The sequence below is a fragment of the Anser brachyrhynchus genome (genome assembly GCF_964034855.1).
Source record: "Anser brachyrhynchus genome assembly, chromosome: 22".
NCBI lineage: Eukaryota > Metazoa > Chordata > Aves > Anseriformes > Anatidae > Anser > Anser brachyrhynchus.
This window is the reverse complement of record NC_137715.1, coordinates 3,370,822-3,390,733: the sequence shown is the minus strand read 5'-3', so window position 1 is coordinate 3,390,733 and position 19,912 is coordinate 3,370,822. Positions and strand designations below refer to the sequence as shown.

At 56.7% G+C, this 19,912-nt stretch overlaps 2 protein-coding genes across 3 annotated transcripts; both read left to right on the top strand.

Annotated features, from left to right (window-relative positions):
• The first annotated feature begins 5,557 nt into the window (after positions 1 to 5,557).
• Positions 5,558 to 17,479, top strand: LOC308181475 (keratin, type I cytoskeletal 14-like). 2 transcript variants are annotated; one of them, XM_080564810.1, is made up of 8 exons: positions 5,559 to 6,141; positions 7,346 to 7,428; positions 7,988 to 8,144; positions 8,673 to 8,834; positions 8,934 to 9,059; positions 9,164 to 9,384; positions 9,826 to 9,863; positions 10,197 to 10,474. In XM_080564810.1, exons 1-8 carry the CDS (start codon positions 5,632 to 5,634, stop codon positions 10,292 to 10,294), a joined length of 1,395 nt encoding a protein of 464 aa, XP_080420936.1. In that variant the 5' UTR covers positions 5,559 to 5,631; the 3' UTR covers positions 10,295 to 10,474. The 2 variants fall into 2 exon arrangements, with proteins under 2 accessions (XP_080420935.1, XP_080420936.1); XM_080564809.1 differs by lacking the exons at positions 9,826 to 9,863; positions 10,197 to 10,474 and adding an exon at positions 17,419 to 17,479 and having other exon boundaries at positions 5,558 to 6,141.
• Positions 14,802 to 19,907, top strand: LOC308181469 (keratin, type I cytoskeletal 14). The gene is made up of 8 exons (XM_080564801.1): positions 14,802 to 15,424; positions 17,203 to 17,285; positions 17,586 to 17,742; positions 17,998 to 18,159; positions 18,259 to 18,384; positions 18,489 to 18,709; positions 19,068 to 19,117; positions 19,611 to 19,907. Exons 1-8 carry the CDS (start codon positions 14,906 to 14,908, stop codon positions 19,706 to 19,708), a joined length of 1,416 nt encoding a protein of 471 aa, XP_080420927.1. The 5' UTR covers positions 14,802 to 14,905; the 3' UTR covers positions 19,709 to 19,907.
• Positions 19,908 to 19,912: the final 5 nt, after the last annotated feature.

Below are 19,912 nucleotides of genomic sequence, written 5' to 3'. Positions count from 1 at the left end.
CCTTCCCTTCCCTTCCCTTCCCTTCCCTTCCCTTCCCTTCCCTTCCCTTCCCTTCCCTTCCCTTCCCTTCCCTTCCCTTCCCTTCCCTTCCCTTCCCTTCCCTTCCCTTCCCTTCCCTTCCCTTCCCTTCCCTTCCCTTCCCTTCCCTTCCCTTCCCTTCCCTTCCCTTCCCTTCCCTTCCCTTCCCTTCCCTTCCCTTCCCTTCCCTTCCCTTCCCTTCCCTTCCCCTTCCCTTCCCTTCCCTTCCCTTCCCTTCCCCTTCCCTTCCCTTCCCTTCCCTTCCCTTCCCTTCCCTCCCCTCCCCTCCCCTCCCCAGGAGCCAGGCTGCCCCCCCCGTCCCCCCCCACAGGAGGGGACCCGGACCCCCTACGCCTGGTCCGCACCAGAGCCTTGCCACAACAGGGGAATGGCCACGGGCACCATCAGCCCCCAGGGAACAAGAAGGAAGGCCGGGAGGGGGTCAGGATAGGGGGTCAGAACCAACCCCCCCCTCCAAATGGGGCCAATCTCAGCGCCAGGACCCCAGCCAGAGGGGTTTCCCTAACAATTCCTCTCTGCCAGGGCATCGCTTGCACCCACCCTCCGGTGTCATCGGGGCCGTGCTCACGGTGTGGCTCTGCACAGGGGATCGGGGCAAGCTTTGGGACCAGGAGGGCCGCGAAATCCCGGAGGGGTCCCCGTCACATCCCCCTGGGGGTCACCGGGCGTAACCGGCCCCACCCCGGGGCAGGGGGAAGGACGAGCTGCAGGAGGGCGATCGCCGCCCTTCCCCGGGTGTCTCGGGGCTGCTCGGCCTCGCCCTGCTGCCAGCGCCGTGAGTGTCCCCGAGCCGCGTTCCCCTGCGCGGCCGGGAGGCTCGGAGTCACTGTGGGTGCTGGGTGCGGGCGAAGAATGAAAGCCGGAGCCGCCGCTCGCTGCCTGCAGTCGGCATGGGAAAGTGCGCGCCCAGCTCCCGGCCCCGCTCAGAGGCGAGGGGAGCGAGCAGACGGGGCGGGATCGCGTTGCCACACCGAGACGAGAGGTGAGGAAACGCAGGAGCTGCTTGCTATCTGGAAGACAGACGCCGAAAAAAATAAATAAATAAATAATGTGGGAAACTCCGAAGGTTGGAATTTGCTGTGGAGATAGAGCCCAAACAGCCTGTGGTACCTGGGGAGTTTGGCTCTGCCTCAGACACACAAAGCATTCCTTTGTCTGGGGTAACACAAGCACGGCTTTGTCCGCCTGCCCCTCCTTTACCAGACCCAAGGGCTCCCTGGGCACGGCTCTGGCAGCACCTCGAAGGGCTTCAGGGGCAGGGCTCTGGGCTCTGGAGCAGGGATTCCCCACCTTCCGTCCCGGCTCGGCGCGTTGCTGGCCTGGGTCACCGGGGAGGGAGGCGAGCTGAGGGGGTCCCTCGCCCCCCAGCAAGGACAGAAGGGCTGAGCAGGCCTTTGGAGACGAGGCCGGTTGCGTTCAAACCCAATTTAGCGTCCCGATTGCTAAAACCTTGTTGCTAAAACGTGCCAGCCGAAAAGCGCTCAGCCGGACTTCGGCTCGGTGAGCTGGTGACACGGCGGGAGGTCACAGCGCCTGGGGGGCCGCGAGGGCGTGAAACTGCAGCAGGGCCAGGGGGAAGGAGCTCGAAGTGCCTGCTGCAAGCCCACCCAGCGCCAGCCGGGTCTGCCAGCCCCGAGCGAAGCCGAGACGACCGCACTGCTCAGCGCCACCCGTCCCCTCGGCCGAGCCGAGCAGCAGCGTGCGGAGTGGCCGCGTGCTCAGCGCTGATTCACCGGGGATCGCTTCCGAGTGGGATCTCCTCGCCACGCTGCAGGAGGCAGAGCGGGGCTCGGAGCTCCAGGGAGGTGCTCGCCGGGGAGCCGAGGCACCGAATGGAGCGGGGCCAGGACCACGCTGCGGGCTGGTGCTCTGCTAACGGCTTGGGGCACCACCGGCACGGGGCAGCATCGCCCTCTTTCACGCGCACCGAGAGGGGGAAAAGGCTGAGAGCCCGGTGGTGCCGTGGGACTGCCTCCGGCTGCTGGTGGAGGCTGCCTGAAGGCAGAGCAAGGCCTGGCGGTACCGCTGGCGGGACCCAGTTTGGAGAAGGACAGTGCGGGGTCACAGAACCGCGGGGTCACGGCGTGGTTGGGGACCTTAGGGACCACCCGGTCCCACCCCTGGCTGTGCCCGCTGCCCCATGGCTCAATGCCCCGAGCCTGCCCAGGAGGGAGTTTCCATTGCACGCACACCACCACGTTTCCTTTCATGGTAACAAATCTAAGAATGTTTTTTTTTTTTTTGCAGATAATGTGTGGGGGCTGTCAGGACACGTCCTAGCAGTTGATAAAGAATCAGAAGCCCAGATAGGAACAAAGGCAGCATATTTCACTCCACGCCTCGGTGCATTTGTTACCCATCTCGGTGTTGTTCAGAGTGACGGAGCACAGCCCCAGCCTGCCATTCCCTTCCTGCAGGAGACATCGCTCTCAGGGTTGCGACCTTTAGCTAGTTTCTACCGAGCTGTGAATTGCTGGGAGATGCACTCGGGAGAACCCGGCCCACAGGGGAAACCCAGTGACTCCTAATTAGCTCTTATTCATTACATTAAAAGCCCAATTAAGCGCTATTGTTTGAGGCAAACGCAACACGCTGACCCCAGGCCTTTTCACGCCAACCCTCACCACGCTGCCTTTCTGCTTGTCCACCCCCAGCAGATGAATTTCCCCTCCGCGCAAAGCGAGCGGTTCCGCTCTCCATCCCACCCTGCAGCACACCTGAGGGCGAGATAGCATCTGCGACGTGCGTCTCGCTGGAACAGACGCCGATACCATCTCCCGAGCGCGATGATGTATTTTTGTCTCAAGGGAATTTATTGTGGGCGAGTGTTTCAGGAGAGCCTGGGAGGTTGAATTCCTCCCGCAGCACAAAATAGCTGCAGCGCTGCACGCTGCTCCGGCACGGCTCCGGCTGCGTCACTCCGTGCCCTGCCGGCAGGGCTCGGCGCGAGGGCAGCTCGGCGCGAAGGGTTTTGGTCCCCCAGTGCTTGGGATTTGAGTTTGGGATCGCTGAGCGGCACCCAGCCAGAGGTCTGGGCAGCAGCGGGCTGCCAGCACGTTGATCAGAAAAGACCAGGAAAAGCCGATTCCGCAGGACAATCTCCAGTTCCAGATCGCTTCCCAGCTGCAATAAAAGAGCTTAAACATGGGCTGAACATCTGAACTCTGATGGTGCGGAATAAAAGCCCCAAATCCTGCTATTTCCTCCCTGTGGGGTTTTGCCTCTCTGTGTGGCGGGGGTGACCCGAGCAGGGAGCCAGAGCTGACGGCACAGGTTTGGGCCGACACGAGGGGCTCGGGGCCAACGCGGGAGCTGCCTGGAGCCGGAGGGTGCTCGCTGGGAGTCGGAACACGAGCAAAGCCAGCACACCTGGAGCAGCCCGGCGCAGGGGTGGCCAAGGGATGGCTCTCACGCAGCTCCCCCACGACGCTGTGCCACAGGGGGGACTGTTGGGAAACGCCGTACCCCCCCCGCTTCGGAGGGAAGCGGGCCAGCAGCGAACGCTGATGGGAGCCTCGCCGGGTTGCACGGGTCCGTGCCGCAAGCCGAGCGCGCACATCCACGTGCTGTGCCTTTTTTCGGTGGCGGGGTGCTCCCGGTCCCCTCCTTTCCCCCAGCTCTCGCGGGGACGTGGCACGTGTGCAGCCCAAGAGCCCAGACCCCAAATGCGAAGCAGGTCAGCTCCGAGGCAGTGCTGTCACAGACCAGAGCCCTTGGCTGGGAGGATCCGGGGTTTGCTTCTGGTTACGCTGCTTCCTGGGGGGGCTACCCGGAAAAATCCTATAACCCCTCCGCAAGCTGCTGAGGGCCGAGAGCGTGACTCTGTTAAGTCCCTGAGATCTACCAGCGTTGTTGCTGTTGTGTCCTTGAGGGAACAGATGAAAGAAAGGAGGCACCGCGAATTACCCAGGGTGAGGCTCTGGGAACCTTTTAGCAACTCCAAAATCAGTTAAGTGCTTAGAACGTGAAAACAGCCAGAGGGGGCCCGGGAAGGAAGGGGATCACCACAGGAGAGAAATCACAAAAGGCTTCCTAATCCCTATTGCTCTTTCGCTACCTCACAGGCACCTCTGTTAAAAGAAAGAATAACTCCTCTTATCCGTGAATGACATCTCTGGAGCCGGGTAGGCCAGCTGGTTGGGTGTGCGATTTTCCACTGCGTACTGCAAGACCTGGCGCCACACCACTAAAAGGATTTTTTTTTTATTATTTTTTCCCGAGCAAAGAATAAAACAGTGCAGTGTCTCCCTTCCTGGTTCTCTGCTGCTTTTTTCACGCTAATACCTGTCCGGCTGCATTACTATAATCACAAGGCTCAATCCCTTAATAACACGGCACAGGTGTGGCTATCGGGATGGCTGCATTACCTCACCTCTGCACATCTCCTCCGGGTTCTCCTGCTTAAACCCTCTGCTTTGCAGATGGTGCTCCTGCTCCTCACTGCTGTTTGTGTTGCCCATCACTCAGGCAACACTGGTCCCGCTTAATTAAGTTAGCATTACTGTCTTGCAGCTCCAAATCTGCAGCAAAAAGCAGATCTGCGTCCAGGCAGAAGTGTAGCTGAGGGCTGATCTTATTCTTCCCACCGAATTGTACGTAAAGTGTCCTGGCAGTGGGTGCATATTGCAGTTCCAACTATTTTTATCTGATTTAGACTATCTAAACATTACAACTCGCCTCGGCAATGAGGTAGAAGAAAGCGAAGCACAGAAACTTTTGGCTTCTACAAACCTTGCAGAAGTCAGGGGCTGCTTCTGTGCAGTTTGTGAAAGGCGATGGAGCAGAGCAGGAGCTGTCGGGAGGCTCGACTCCCCCACCCGGGTGCAAATGGGAAGCGTCAGGCACCTGCAGTTTAAAGAGACTGAAACACCACTGCTAAGGGGACTTTCCAATCTCCGCAGAGATTCACCTTACGCCAGAACGTAAGCAGAAATTAATGGAGTTCCTTCTGTTTTGAACTACAAGATTTCTGCCAAGCGCAGTATCGGTACTCAAACGCTGCCAGGTCTGTGCTTGTCCTGGGATAGAGGTCCTGGGTGGAACATTTCCATCTGGCTTCGGATCAGCCCAATATAAAGATTATGGATGCTCAGAGCTCTTAAGTCAGCAGCTTTCGTTGGCTTTCGACTCTTTTAAAAAGCAAATAAATAGATTTGTAGATTTTCAGGGTAAAAGACACTCGTGGGCAACTCAGCATGTCATGGGGGATTCACTTGTTACTTCACGAAGAAGCAGCAGGGTGGAGTTGGAGTGAGCACCTCCGCTCTCAGGTGCAACAGCAAAATGCTAAAGCGTAGCCCTGAGCAAGGAGCCTTCAGTCCTGAATCACGCCTGGGTGCTGGGAACGAAAGCGGAAAGAGCAGGTTCTGTGTGCAGTGATCCTAGTGGGATGTGACAAAAGACGAGAAAACAGGGGAGAGAAAAATGATGATTCTGGAATTTGGCTACGAGTGTCAGGGGTGACGAAAAGTGCCGGCAACGCCTCCTGCCCGGGCTATAAAGGGCCCCAAGCCCGGGGGAAGCTCACTCTCGCTGTCTGCGCTGCCGAGCCGGGTGTCCCTCTCCAGCGCCACAGCTCCACTGCCCCTCGCCATGAGCACCACCACTGTCAGGCAGTACTCCTCCTCCTCCTCCCTCAGGGGCCTGGGGGGAGGCTCCAGCAGGCTTTCCTGCGTGCGCGGAGGAGGCTACAGAGCCCCCAGCGTCCACAGAGGCTCCAGCAGCTACTCCGTCTCCTCCCGCATGGTCTCGGGGCTGGGCAGCGGCTATGGGGGCAGCTACTGCAGCAGCGTCGGAGGGGGCCTGGGCGCTGCCTTCGGGGGTAGCTACGGGGCCGGCTTCGGGGCCGGCTTCGGGGCCGGCTTCGGAAGCGGCTTCGGAGGCGGCTTCGGGGGCGGCGATGGCATCCTCCCGGCCGGCGAGAAGGAGACGATGCAGAACCTCAACGACCGCCTGGCCGCCTACCTGGACAAGGTGCGTGCCCTGGAGGACGCCAACACCGACCTGGAGGTCAAGATCCGGGAGTGGTACAAGAAGCAGGGACCTGGTCCGGACCGTGACTACAGCCCCTACTACAGGACCATCGAGGAGCTCAGGAGCAAGGTAGGATGCTGTGATTAACGCGGTGGGATGTCTCATAATCAGAGAGGAAGCAGAAACACTCACCGCTACCTCTAATTAGTTAGGTAACCGCGTGCCTCAGATACACACACAGAGTGCCAGGCTGGGAACTCAGAGATTTCTCAATGTCAGTTCTTGATTGCATCCTTCTAGGTGGAAACAAAGACCATTTTCACTGGAAGAAGCAGATGTAAAAGGACATAGTGCAAAGATGAAGAATTAGAGACAAATCTGCACCGATAATGTGCATTTCCCAAGACTTTAAAATGCATACTTGGGAAAGTTTAGGTGTCTGCAGAGTATGAAACACCACGTGGTATTTGTAAACACCCAGTCAACGACTATGCAGACCACTGTCCCTTATTTCAGCTCCTCGGTAATGATGTGATTTAGGCACTAAGGAGAAAAAGATGGAACTCGCCAGCTGTGAGTTTTTTGCCTCCTTTCAGCAGTCACTGCCACAGGGCCAGGCGTGCTGCAAAGCCACCAACCCAGGCAGGATTCCCCCCAGTTCTGGTTTGATTCTCAACATCCCATTTCAGGGGAAATGCTAAACAGTTGACTTTGTTCTTCTCTGTTACTGCTTCCGTACAAATCTGTCTCCTTGGCACCGTACCTGATGTCCTCCCAGGCTCTGCCCCGAGTCTTTTCCCAGCATGGGTTATTTGCTCCTTTATTTGTAATATAAAAAACCAGAAGCTGCAGGCACCTGCTCACCGCACTTTGCTCCATTTCTGCAGTCAACAAATTAAACCCATCCCAGAACAAACGGCACAAGGGCTGCCAAACACAAGCGCCTGCTGGTCCATCTGCGCACGGTGCCGTGGATGGGAGAGCGGCGATTCCTTCCCGACCCTTGCATAATCACCACGTGCCCCGGAGCATGGGAACAAATGCTGTTGTCTGATCTCACCCACCTCGTGTGACTTCATGCCGCCTTTTGAAACACCTTAGTGATGGAATTTTGGAAGCGGAGGTCACGGAGTTTTAAGAAAGGGAGGACATCAGACGCTGTCAATCTCAGCTGTGCCTCACTTCTTGTCGTGACTCAGTGTAGTCTTCAGTTAAGGAAATCCCAAACTTCCCTCAAATTGTTCCTGTCCCTACTGCCTCACGTGTGCGCTGATCAGCCAGGAGGCATTTCTGACAACCCTTTTGTGCTTTCTCTTTATCCTTCACCCTCCAGGTGCTGGTGGCCACAGTCGACAACGCCAACCTCCTCCTGCAGATTGACAACGCCAGGCTGACAGCCGACGACTTCAGGACCAAGTAAGCCACATTTCCTGGAGGCAGGGCACAGAGTCTGCAGAGATGTTCGATGAAATGAGGGGAAAAATTAACCATCCCAAACCCAAAAAGGCAACTTGGAAGCAAAGCCTTAAAAATGAAGGTGTAATTTCCAAAGCAGCTCGTTACCTAAATCTTGTAGGCACGTAGGGATCGTCTTGCTTCCATCCAGACCTTCACCATTGTATTCCCACTGCTTGTCGCTCTCTGCGTGAGCTCTCCTGCACAGACAGCTTGCCCTGAGCCTCCGCTATGCTTTTAATTTTTGTGCGTTATAGCTCAGCAGTGCCCGGACCCAGTGACAAAACCCCATCGTATCAGGGGGAAGGCAGTATTAAGGACTCAGGGGGACACCGTGCTACCTGTCAGGTGTTCCCCTCACTCACAAGCACTCACCATCAGAAGGCGGTGCGTGCACCACGGGGGTCACGCAGCTTTGACACAATGCTAGCAGTGTGGAGGACGTGGGCAGCATTCGAGGGGCTCTGTCCCAGCAGGGCAAGATCTCCTGTGTCCTTCCTCACTGTTCCTGTGCCCGCAGGTTTGAGACGGAGCAGGCTCTGCGCCTGAGCGTGGAGGCCGACATCAACGGCCTGCGCAGGGTCCTGGACGAGCTGACCCTGGCCAGAGCTGACCTGGAGATGCAGATTGAATCGCTGAAGGAGGAGCTGGCCTACCTCAAGAAGAACCACGAGGAGGTGAGCACGGAGCCGGGCTCAGAAAAGTCTCCAGCCAGTGCCCAGAAATAGGAGCAGTGGTCCAGTCCTATATCCTATGCTGGATTTCCTTTGCTGGGGGAGAAGATGAGACCTGCTGGTAGGGAAGCAGAGATGATGTGTTATGGATGACAGTGCATCCCCCCTGGAGCCGGGGTAAAACCCGTTCACCACTTGATATTTCAGTAATGTCCACCGTAGCTGTTAGAGATTTATTGATATCCCAGCAGCTCCAAGCATGGCAGATCGATCTCACGAGCAATGAAGCCAACTGCAGGCTCTAATTTATTATCAGAAGGAAGCCAGATTTAACTCAAATGGAGATTTCTTTAGAAACAATTTGGATTATTTATTTGTGATAGCAGAGCATAGGCCCCAGTTTGGTCCCCACTGCTACCTGCCCCAGAAATATGTGCAGGAGGATGCTGTCTTTCCTCAAAAGCTGTCTTGAGAAGAACATCTCTATGCACGGATTGGTGGATCCATGAAGACACGTCTCTTTTCCTGCAGGAAATGAACGCCCTGCGTGGGCAGGTGGGTGGAGAGATCAGCGTGGAGATGGACGCTGCTCCTGGAATCGACCTCACCAAGATCCTGGCCGACATGAGGGAGCAGTACGAGAGCCTGGCCGAGAAGAACCGCAGGGACGCCGAGCAGTGGTTCTTCAGCAAGGTGAGCTCGCTCGCCTGCCCGTGGCACCGCGGGGCGCATGGGGCACCAGGCTGAACCCCCTCACCCGGGCTGTAACGGCACGGCTTGGCCTTCTTGCAGACGGAGGAGCTGAACCGCGAGGTGGCCATCAACACGGAGCAGCTCCAGAGCGGCAAGACGGAGATCACGGAGCTGCGACGCACCATCCAGAGCCTGGAGATAGACCTGCAGTCCCAGCTCAGCACGGTACGAGGGACTGCTGCCCACAGGCAGGGGGACCCTCGGCTGGTCCCCTCCCTTCCCCATCATCCTTGTCCCCCTCTCACCCCATCCTTCTCCTCCACTCGCAGAAAGCGGCGCTGGAGGGCACCTTGGCCGACACAGAGAACCGCTACGGCACCCAGCTGGCCCAGCTGCAGGGGATGATCACCAGCGTGGAGGAGCAGCTGGGCGAGCTGCGCTGCGACATGGAGCGCCAGAACCACGAGTACAGGGTCCTGCTGGACGTCAAGTGCCGCCTGGAGCAGGAGATCGCCACGTACCGCCGCCTCCTGGAGGGCGAGGACGCCCAGTGCGTACAGGAGGGCTTTGCTTGGGGTGGGAGGGGACGGGTGGTAGCAAAGGAAATAAAAAATGAGCAGCCTGTGTTCCTTGGAGGATCCTGTGAGCCCTTTTCCTGACCCGTGGCATGCCACCAGGTCTCCGTTTTCACTCCTGCTCATGCAGAACAGCCCGGGGGTTATTATGGCCCTGCAGCATCCCTGGGGAAGGAGCAGGAACCACCGCTGCTCATTGCAGCCAGGCAGGGTGCTGCCTTAATGCCTGAATCCCCCCCCCACATACCTCTGTATCATTTTCTTCCTCTAAATCTTAACATGAAGTAGTTTTCTGAAGGCATTTCAATAATATACTGGTGCAAGAAGGAAAGGCAGGGTTTAAAATACTGATTTTGTCCTAGGGACCGCTCACTCTTTTCCCCTTTCTGACCATATTCCATTTTCCCCTCCTGCAGCATGTCTTCTCACTACACCTCGCAGCCTGTGAAAGAAGGTAAGAACGCCTCAGTTCTGAAGCACTGATCACACCGAGCTGTCACATCCTTATCACCATCTTAGTACAGACTCATACTTACTACACAATAAAATAACTACTCTATTAGCTTTTCCAAATGTGAATTGACAGAAATGATTCTTATGATATACCAAAACCATGTTTTAGAAGACTATTGGTGTAGACTGAAGCTATGCTATAGCATTTAGGAGCAGGAACACTGAATTTTTTAATTGCATTTCTGAGGCAGCTGCTGGTAGTAACAGATCCACCCACGAAATTTTATTACAAGACGCTTTAAATAACTAACGGTTCCTTCTTTCTCCGCCGTAGCACCCGTAACTACCCGCCAAATCCGCACCATCTTCGAGGAAGTGCAGGACGGGAAGGTGATTTCCTCCCGCGAGCAGATCACCCAGGCTGCCCGCTAAGCCGGCTGCGCGGTTTCCTGCAGACCTCCCGCAGCAAAGCGCCAGAAGACGCCAGCTTGTGTGCTCTGGCTACGCAGCTCCGGAAAATCAGCTTCTCTTTTTATCACACTGCTGCGTCCCTCACCCTTTCTCTAAGCGCCGTGCTTGGAAATCAAATAAAGCTTTTGGCATTCGTGCAAACCTGGGTCTTGTGGCATCTTGCGGCATCGCTCCGTAGGGCCAGGCTGCCCCGCTAGCTGTAGGACAAAGCTCCTCTGGAAGCAGCAACGTTCTCCATCGCTGGTTTGCAGACGGTGGGTCAGACACCCACGCTTCTGAACACCCAAGACCTTGCTGCTTCGCTGAGGGCAGCTGCTGTGGGTGGAGGTGGAGAGAGGAACTGGGAGAGGAGCCGGTTACAGGGTCACGGGAGGTGAGACTTGAGAGGGGTTTCGGCTCAGCCGAGGCACTGTGAATTTCTGTGCTGCCACGTCCGGTGACGGCAGAGCTGAAGCTTTTAGATCAGCGAGCCCAAGCAAGGAAGGGAACAAAAAGCAGGACGCGCAGCCAGGACCCTGCAGGCGGCTCCCCTCCTGGCCCTGCCCCAGCCGTCGTGCAGTGCAGACACAGGTTTTGTGGTGAAGTGAGGCCGCAGATGGGTTAGGGATACGTGGGGTGGTGCCCCTCTAGAAATACAGCTTTGTTCAGTCCTTGCTCCCAAGGCACTGCTAAGGGGTGCTGAGAAGGAGGGCTCGTAAGTGGTGGGTATGGGCTCTGAAGCAGTGACAGAAGCTCTTCGGGAGGTATTTCTCCCGGCTCTCAGTGGTGTTCCTGACGCAGCAGGTCTCGGTGCCGTCAGCCGGCCCAGCTGTTCCTGGAAAGCCAGTCCAGACACATTCTTGGCTGGGTTCTGCCATATTACTTCATAAATCCACCTTTTAGATCAATGGCATGATTCAGAAAGGTGCCACTCAATGTGTGTGAGAACAGAGCTGGCCACATAGCTTTAAGTCCCCTTTCCAGAAAAACTGCCTGCATTGTATGCAGATATAAGACAGAATTCTTTTTTTTTTTTTTTTTTTCCTAAAACACTGGAAGGATGCCCACAGTGCACCCGTGCTGCGAGAAGGCGCAGGGGTGCCTGGTCTAGCCCTGAGCTGGCTCCTGCCTGGTTCCGGGTGCAGCCCCGTGCAGCCCTGCCTGTTTTCGGGTGGGCTGCACCCAACCCATCCATCGCAGGGCACTCTGCTCCGTGTGCCCCCTGCAGCCTGCACCCCCCCCGGGGTTACAGCACGGCGCTGGTACCCGAGCGAGCCAGCCGAAAGCACGCCCAGCATCTCCCGAGCTGCGGTACACGCGGCTTTGGCTTAGAAGCTCACGGCTGACGACCAGTGATCTCATTTCCACTGGGATCCCACCAAAGGACACACAGACACATCCCGGGGAAGGAGTGCTGTGGTTAGGAAGACAACTACCACCGCTCTGCCGCTACCGACACTGGTGGCGGACGGCCCACGAGTAAATCACAGGGCACAAATCCTGCCCCGAGGCGATGCTGCTGCAGCTCTGCCGTCCCTGCGACTGCTGCACCCGCAAGGGCTCCGCGCGGGATGCGGGCGGGCGTGGAGCAAAGATGGATCAGAAGGGAGGGGACGGACTCCCCAGGTCACCTCGTAGGGACCCCCAGATCTCCCCACGGGCGGTGCAGGGACCGCCAGGACCTCTCGCAGCTCCTCTGAGCCCCCTGCCCTGCGACTCCCGGCGTGGAGATGCTGAAGGAGCCTCTCTGGAATCCGTCCTTGCTTTCTATTTTTCTCCTGGAAAAGCCCAGGCACATCCATGCTGCTGTAAAAACAATAAATACCAGCTCGCTGACAAAATCCCCTATTTTAATTACGCCTGCTACTGCAAATTGCAAGATAGGTGTGGAAAGCAGATGTGGATTCTCTCCTGCCTAAAGCGCTAACAATTAGTCCTCACCTTAAGAAACCCATCGCGGAGGGAGCTGCAGGTGGTGGCTTATGCAGACAGGCAGCGGCAGCTTGAGGCAGGTTTCAGAAAGAGGGATTTTATTCCAGAAAGACGGATTGACTTCTTAGGATACAGGGAATTAATCTGACATAAAAGACCACTTTATGAAGAGATACGAAGGTGTGGATTTTCAACTCCTTTTAGGGAACTCCTGTTTGATAATCTGACACTAGGGCAAACTTCATCAGCCCACTAAAACAGATGTGTTTTTGTCCAAGTACTTCCACCTACCAAGTCTGTGTGCTGAACACACGTTTGGAGCTAGATTTTTATCTCCATTTGCCTCCTGAAGACACAATGGCATGTTTAAACACCAACACGCTACCGAGAAATGACTGTTGTGCCATAGAAATGGCATTTTGATTTTGAAATGTACAAGAAATAGGCTCACAGTGTGCATGGGAGTCTGATTTATTAATAGTTGGCCTTTTATTTAAAAGAGAAGGTGAAACAAACAATATGTAGTCATTAGTGGTTGTGTTCAATGGGAGGTCATGCTAAATAACAACTTAGAATTTTTAATTTGTTGTTTTAAGTCTTAATTAACACCTCGTAATTTTAATTGCTGCTGGGCGGTATTATCAAAGTATCCTAGACACTTTGAGCGACGTGTGTTTTTATGACACTTATAGCGGTTAAATAGAAAACAAAGGATGAAAGAAAAGGCAATTTCACATAAGGTACGAACACGCTGTCAGCCTCGTAACGCTGCGATGGTTTTGCATCCTATGCAGGGGCTGTGGGGAGCCGGTTACCGCTGCTGGCTGGCTGTCCTGAGGGCTTCACCAGCATCCAGGCTGAGGGTTTGGGCTTGCAGGGGGATTTGGTGGTGTCGCTGGTGGTCCCCTTTCAGCGGGGATGATCCGTGAGCTCTGCCTCTTGCTGTTATCCGGGTGAAGTTGTGGATGGAGCTGGAGAAGAAAGTGCCGGGCTCGGAGCTCCCGGCCCCTGCCTCCCCCATGCTGCCTCGTGCTGCATCCGAAGAGGAGAGGAGTGAAATGTGGGTGTCAGCCGGCTCCGTGCCTCGGCTGCTGGCGCTCACGCGACGAGAAGGTGCCTCCACCGAGAGACCGAAGGTGCCCTCCATCTGGGGAGCACACGGCGGAGCTTTTGGGTCTCCTCCTCCTCTGCCAGCAGGCTGCCTTGTGGATCTGCCTCCAAACGGGCGCATCTGCCGCTGTGCTTCCCCATAGCTGCCAGCGAGCGGAATCCCAAGGGCACGTCCCAGCCCCGTATCGCTCCCAGCTGTCTTCGCAGATGGGAGGGCGTCGTGCCATTCAAAGCTACTTAGACTGTACCTTCGTTGCGTATTTCCAAGTTCTTTCCCCCCGTTCCTGGCAAGTGATCTAACGAATTAGTTGGCTGTTGGGAAGAGGTTGTTGGGGCCTGTCGATGAACACAGTCAAACAGCTCACCGTGCGCACACATGAGAAATATCTTCTCTTCCACGCCCTGCATGATTTGCCAGTGACACTCAGGGTTGCGGTTTCTGTCCGTGCCACGGTTCAGCACGGAGAACCGACAGCCGAGCTCGACCACGTGTGGGACATGGGTCTCCGGAGCCTCCTCGCTCTGCAGGGCAGCCAGGATCCCCCAAATCCCTCTTTACACGGGAGCTGTAAGCTCCAGGCTCACACTGAAGTCGTCCTCCCCGCTCAGAACTGATTGGGATGTTCACACCAAAACCAGTGTTAGCGCTAGCTGCTACGCCACGTTAGTGTCAGCTTCCAGCTCTTTGCTCCCCAGTGCTCAGTGACCAGGAGCCCTTTTCCCAACATCCTTCATCTGCTTGATGCAATTCTGCACTTTTTTCCTGGAGAATCCCATGATTTTTAAGCTATTCCAGCTAGTAGCCATGCCCTGCCCTTTCTGAACAGTTTGCAAGGCTTTTTCACAAAGAACCAGAGAGAACAACCACTCCTTATCGCCTTTCCTTATTCCTCCGCTCTTGGGTGGTCTCCGAAGGGAAGAATTGAGTGAGCCCCGAAGGACTAACTCCTTTTCCAATGCTGGATAAAAGAGAGGACTTGCATTCCCAGGACTGGCAGCCAAGTTCCTTCCAGCACCGCTGGGCTCACAGATGTGGATGTATTTAGGGCTTCCCTGCGTGGTCGTGGTCCTGCAGCTGGGCTGTGCGGACGGTGTGAGCAGGGGACTGCAGTAGCTGGGACAAACAGACACAGCAAAAGAGATGTTGATTTACGCCACTCAAACAGAGGCTGAATATTTCTGTTTCTGAGCTAACACTACAAAGGAATATTAAAATGTAGCCCTGAGCAAGGAGCCTCCTCCTTTGAATCACACCTGACTATTTACTTGGAAACGGAAGAAGTTTTAAAACGCCCTTCGTGAGATAAGGTGTTTCTAGTGAAATACGACAAAAAGCATGAAAGAACAAAGGAAAAATGACGATTCTGGAAGTTGGCTCACATTTTAGGAGTGATGAAAATCATCGGGAATGCAACAACAAAAAAAAAAGCGCCGGCAACGCCTCCTGCCCGGGCTATAAAGGGCCCCAAGCCCGGGGGAAGCTCACTCTCGCTGTCTGCGCTGCCGAGCCGGGTGTCCCTCTCCAGCGCCACAGCTCCACTGCCCCTCGCCATGAGCACCACCACTGTCAGGCAGTACTCCTCCTCCTCCTCCCTCAAGGGCCTGGGGGGCCTTGGGGGAGGCTCCAGCAGGCTTTCCTGCGTGCGCGGAGGAGGCTACAGAGCCCCCAGCGTCCACGGAGGCTCCAGCAGCTACTCCGTCTCCTCCCGCATGGTCTCGGGGCTGGGCAGCGGCTATGGGGGCAGCTACTGCAGCAGCGTCGGAGGGGGCCTGGGCGCTGCCTTCGGGGGTAGCTACGGGGCCGGCTTCGGGGCCGGCTTCGGGGCCGGCTTCGGAAGCGGCTTCGGAGGCGGCTTCGGGGGCGGCGATGGCATCCTCCCGGCCGGCGAGAAGGAGACGATGCAGAACCTCAACGACCGCCTGGCTGCCTACCTGGACAAGGTGCGTGCCCTGGAGGACGCCAACACCGACCTGGAGGTCAAGATCCGGGAGTGGTACAAGAAGCAGGGACCTGGTCCGGACCGTGACTACAGCCCCTACTACAGGACCATCGAGGAGCTCAGGAGCAAGGTAGGATGCTGCGATTATCAAAGTCCTCCCTAAAGTCACTTGTTTTAAAGATGAGCCTGTTCCTAAAACCCGAAGGGGCGAGAATTAACAAATGACAGGTAATGGTCTGAGATGGGAAAAGAGAAATACCTTGCTTGGAAATCGTAGTCATAACCTGTTAGCAGCAGTTTATGGACCACGTCCTCCACGAGGCACAAGGATGTGTTTTTACTTGGCTATTTGAGTGCAGGGAGGAAGGCGAGCAGGAAAGCTGGAGTCTGAGGGTATCGGACACTGGCTCGGTGATCAGCAGCTGCACGGCCGTGCTGCAGCGAGCAGGCTGCCACGCCAGGCATCGCCCACCTCTCCTCGATGCTGCCGGTGCCCCAAGTGTGTGCTGCCTCTGCCAGGCTCCTGACTGAGCACTCTGCAGGCAGGGACACATTATCTCCTTGCCCCTGTTCACTCCTGAAGAATGATATGCGAACTGTGATGCTAAGCGATTCTCCTGAAGATCCTACAGAACAGATTGTTTCTAACCTGATAGGAGGCTGAGGAGGGAAGTTTGAAATGAAGGAACTGCCCCATGGGATGCTTCTTCTTTGGGAGGTGCAAACACAGGCTCGAGTGAAAAGCCATGAGGAGCCAGGACATAGGGGTTGTAGTAGGTGGCTTCAGAGGTGCTGAACTCAGCTGTGCTGAAACGCAGCACAGGAAATCACGGCCAAGCTTGTTCCTTTGTTCCTAACAGCTCCCCAGCTGATTTTAGGCAAAGGTCCTTGGGCAAAAGGATCTGAATCTGTCCTTCCCCTCCTGCCCTGCCATCGTTTTCCTCCCCACGACCAGCTCTGCCCATATTACTCATTGGGAGCCGATTGCGTGGTCCTTCAGCACTGCCTAAGCCAGGTGACAGCATCCTTAGTCAGCCCAGGCTCCACCAGAGGGGACGGAGATGTGCGGGTGGGCAACTGTCCTGCCTGTGATGGCAAACGCCAGGGAAATGGGGCAGCGGCCACTGGCAAGCTCTGGCCAACCCCTGGGGGAAATCCCTTACCTAGAACTTTTCGGTTCTTTTCCCTTTCTCCTGGCTTCACGTTGGGGTGAAAGGCTCCTTGACACGATGCTCCTCTTCAGATTCCAGCCCATCGGGCGTGCTCTGACCTGCAGCACGGAAAGCTGGGGAGGCGAGCAGTGAACTGCTGGTCTCAGAAAGCCTCTGCCCAGGGCGAGGCAGACCCTTCCTCCCTCCCTCCGCAGCTGGCAAATTGCGACGTCAATATTCACGCCTGGATTACTGCTAAAATACCCCCCGAAGCATCACAACTCAGCGCGAGCTTTTCATTAGCTTGTGGCTACAGAAATTACCGCTCATTAAATGGCCAATCATTTTCTGAATCCCAGAACAAATATTCGCACCCGGGGTGCAATTACGAAAGCAATCCGGGCACAAGGCACTCCCTCCTCACCTCCCTTTTCCTTCTCGGCTGGGCCGTTCGGTGCTGCCAGACGTGGCCCAGGGCGCTGCCAGGACTCCGAGCGCTGCGGGAGTGTCCGGAGATGCCGCTCCGGCGGGGGAACAGGCTGCGACACGTGCGCGTGCCGGTGCCTTCACAAGACCGAATTTGTGCCAAGGAGGGATTGAGCAGGAGCATCCTGCCTCTCTCCGCAGTCCCCGTGGAAGTCCAGCCCAAGGGCAGGCGGTTCGGTGCTGCTCCAGTCCTGAACAGGAACACCAACAGCAGCATGCGAGTTACGGAACGACTTTTTCACTCCTTCTCTTTCTTTTTTTTCCCTCCCAGATTCTTGCTGCTACCGTCGAAAATGCCAACATCGTCTTACAGATTGACAATGCCAGGCTGGCGGCTGATGACTTCAGAACCAAGTAAGTGCAACGCCTTCCAGTGCTCCTGGGAGCAGGGAGGGAAAAGCCAGCCCGTTTAAGGCTTCCCTTTGCTTTCTGCAACCGAAGCCACACTGCCAGCTCACTGCTGACTGCAGGACATTTGGGAAGTGAGCATCTCTTCCTGGACACAGCGCTGTCCTGACATTCCTGCTCTGTAGAGAGCTGCGCATGCACGTGTAATGCAAGGTGCTTGGCAGAAATACACAAGCTAGGGAAGAAAAGAAGAAAAAATCTGTATCGGCTGGGCTCCGTGGGTTAACTGTGAGTGTGTGCCCGCAGGTTTGAGACGGAGCAGGCTCTGCGCCTCAGCGTGGAGGCCGACATCAACGGCCTGCGCAGGGTCCTGGACGAGCTGACCCTGGCCAGAGCTGACCTGGAGATGCAGATCGAGAACCTGAAGGAGGAGCTGGCCTACCTCAAGAAGAACCACGAGGAGGTGAGCACGGAGCCAGGCACAAACTGGTGCTGACAAAATGGACCTTGTGTGCAATGGAAAGGGGGCCAGGTGCAGCGTGCAGGACTGCCTGCAAATAGGGCTGTCAGAAGACACATGCACATGGGGAAGGGCAGTGATCCCTTCAGAAAGAAGGTCTGTGAGCTTCGTCTGCTGGGTGCGAATAGGAGGAGTGATGTGAAATTTGTTATGGTGAGAATATGGTGATTCCACTCTGATGTGTCTCTTTTCCTGCAGGAAATGAACGCCCTGCGTGGGCAGGTGGGTGGAGAGATCAGCGTGGAGATGGACGCTGCTCCTGGAATCGACCTCACCAAGATCCTGGCCGACATGAGGGAGCAGTACGAGAGCCTGGCCGAGAAGAACCGCAGGGACGCCGAGCAGTGGTTCTTCAGCAAGGTGAGCTCGCTCGCCTGCCCGTGGCACCGCGGGGCGCATGGGGCACCAGGCTGAACCCCCTCACCCGGGCTGTAACGGCACGGCTTGGCCTTCTGGCAGACGGAGGAGCTGAACCGGGAGGTGGCCATCAACACGGAGCAGCTCCAGAGCGGCAAGACGGAGATCACGGAGCTGCGACGCACCATCCAGAGCCTGGAGATAGACCTGCAGTCCCAGCTCAGCACGGTACGAGGGGCTGCTGCCCACAGGCAGGGGGACCCTCGGCTGGTCCCCTCCCTTCCCCATCATCCTTGTCCCCCTCTCACCCCATCCTTCTCCTCCACTCGCAGAAAGCGGCGCTGGAGGGCACCTTGGCCGACACAGAGAACCGCTACGGCACCCAGCTGGCCCAGCTGCAGGGGATGATCACCAGCGTGGAGGAGCAGCTGGGCGAGCTGCGCTGCGACATGGAGCGCCAGAACCACGAGTACAGGGTCCTGCTGGACGTCAAGTGCCGCCTGGAGCAGGAGATCGCCACGTACCGCCGCCTCCTGGAGGGCGAGGACGCCCAGTGCGTACAGGGCTTCGCTCGGGGCAGCGGGGTCAGAGGGGGTGGGCAGTAAGCAGAAAATTTGCTGGCCAGGGTCTCATCCTGACTGCAGCTTTCAGGGCTCATGCTGCTATTCATGCCAGCCACAGAAGCCCAATGGCTCTGTCCCTGGCTTCTGTCTGCAGCGGGATGCTGCAGCAGGCGCCGGTCCCGGCTGGAAGGGGGCAACGGTCCCTTTGCACTCCAGGAGACACCGAGCACAGCAGATGTTATCGCAGTCCCATGAGACTTCTCTGTTTTGCTCCTCTGCCTCAGTACAGAGCCTTCAAAACAATAAAGTTTGTCCCTAACTTCTCTTTCTTTTCTCCTTCTCTTACAGCATCTCTTCCCAGTACTCCTCTGCCATGTCCTCGCACTCCGGCAGGGACGGTAAGAGCGCACCTTGCCCCACACGCCACGCACACAGCTTTGAGGCTTGCTCTTAGAGCAGCTGCCAACCTGGGCGAGGATCCGTCCTCAGGCACGCCTCGCCGGCTGAGGCAGTGCCAGCAGCCAGGGCAGCGTGCGAGCATCTTACAACGAGTAACCACAGGAAAAAGCTGTAAGGAAGGGAAATGCCTCGCATTCCTTTATCGCAGGAATGATTCGCCCTAAATGAGCCCTGTGACAGAGCAGCCAGCGCTGCAGCTGGAGGCAGACCCAAAGAACCAAACCGCGCTAGGAATTTAGGGAGTGGGCCCTTTGCCTTCCCGAGCCTGCTCACCGGCCTGGCTCTTCCCTCTTCCAGCCTTACAGAGCTGGTCCAAGCCGTGTTAGCCGGTACCCCGTGGAATTCCCCACATCTTCCTCGTGCAGCACCTGTGTTAGGAAATCTCTCTCCCTCCTGCCCACCGAATAACCGTCTCCCTCTTCCCTTGCACAGCCATGACGTCCTCCCGCCAGGTCCGCACGATCGTGGAGGAGGTGCAGGACGGGAAGGTGGTCTCCTCCCGGGAGCAGGTCGCCCTCACCACCCGCTAACGGCGCTGGGGACCCTCGGCCCCAGGCTCAGGCTCGTGGATGCTGAACCAAGCCCTGGCTGAGGCTCTGCTCGGTGGGGCTGTGCCGCAGGCAGCTTCATCCGGCTGCTTCTGTGCCCTGATTTACCCTAATTTTTTGCGCAGGTGCTAACGTGCTCTCTACACACATTTAATAAAGCTTTTTTTTTTCATTCATGCAACTGCA

What these genes read in the sequence shown, in the direction of transcription:
- LOC308181469 (XM_080564801.1), top strand. Translation starts at nt 14,906, where the DNA reads ATGAGCACCACCACTGTCAGGCAGTACTCCTCCTCCTCCTCCCTCAAG. An exon ending in TCAAGAAGAACCACGAGGAG is followed by an intron (nt 17,743 to 17,997) that starts GTGAGCACGGAG and finishes CTTTTCCTGCAG; the next exon opens with GAAATGAACGCCCTGCGTGG. An exon ending in AGCAGTGGTTCTTCAGCAAG is followed by an intron (nt 18,160 to 18,258) that starts GTGAGCTCGCTC and finishes GCCTTCTGGCAG; the next exon opens with ACGGAGGAGCTGAACCGGGA.
- LOC308181475 (XM_080564810.1), top strand. Translation starts at nt 5,632, where the DNA reads ATGAGCACCACCACTGTCAGGCAGTACTCCTCCTCCTCCTCCCTCAGG. An exon ending in GCCGACGACTTCAGGACCAA is followed by an intron (nt 7,429 to 7,987) that starts GTAAGCCACATT and finishes CTGTGCCCGCAG; the next exon opens with GTTTGAGACGGAGCAGGCTC. An exon ending in CTGGAGGGCGAGGACGCCCA is followed by an intron (nt 9,385 to 9,825) that starts GTGCGTACAGGA and finishes CCCCTCCTGCAG; the next exon opens with CATGTCTTCTCACTACACCT.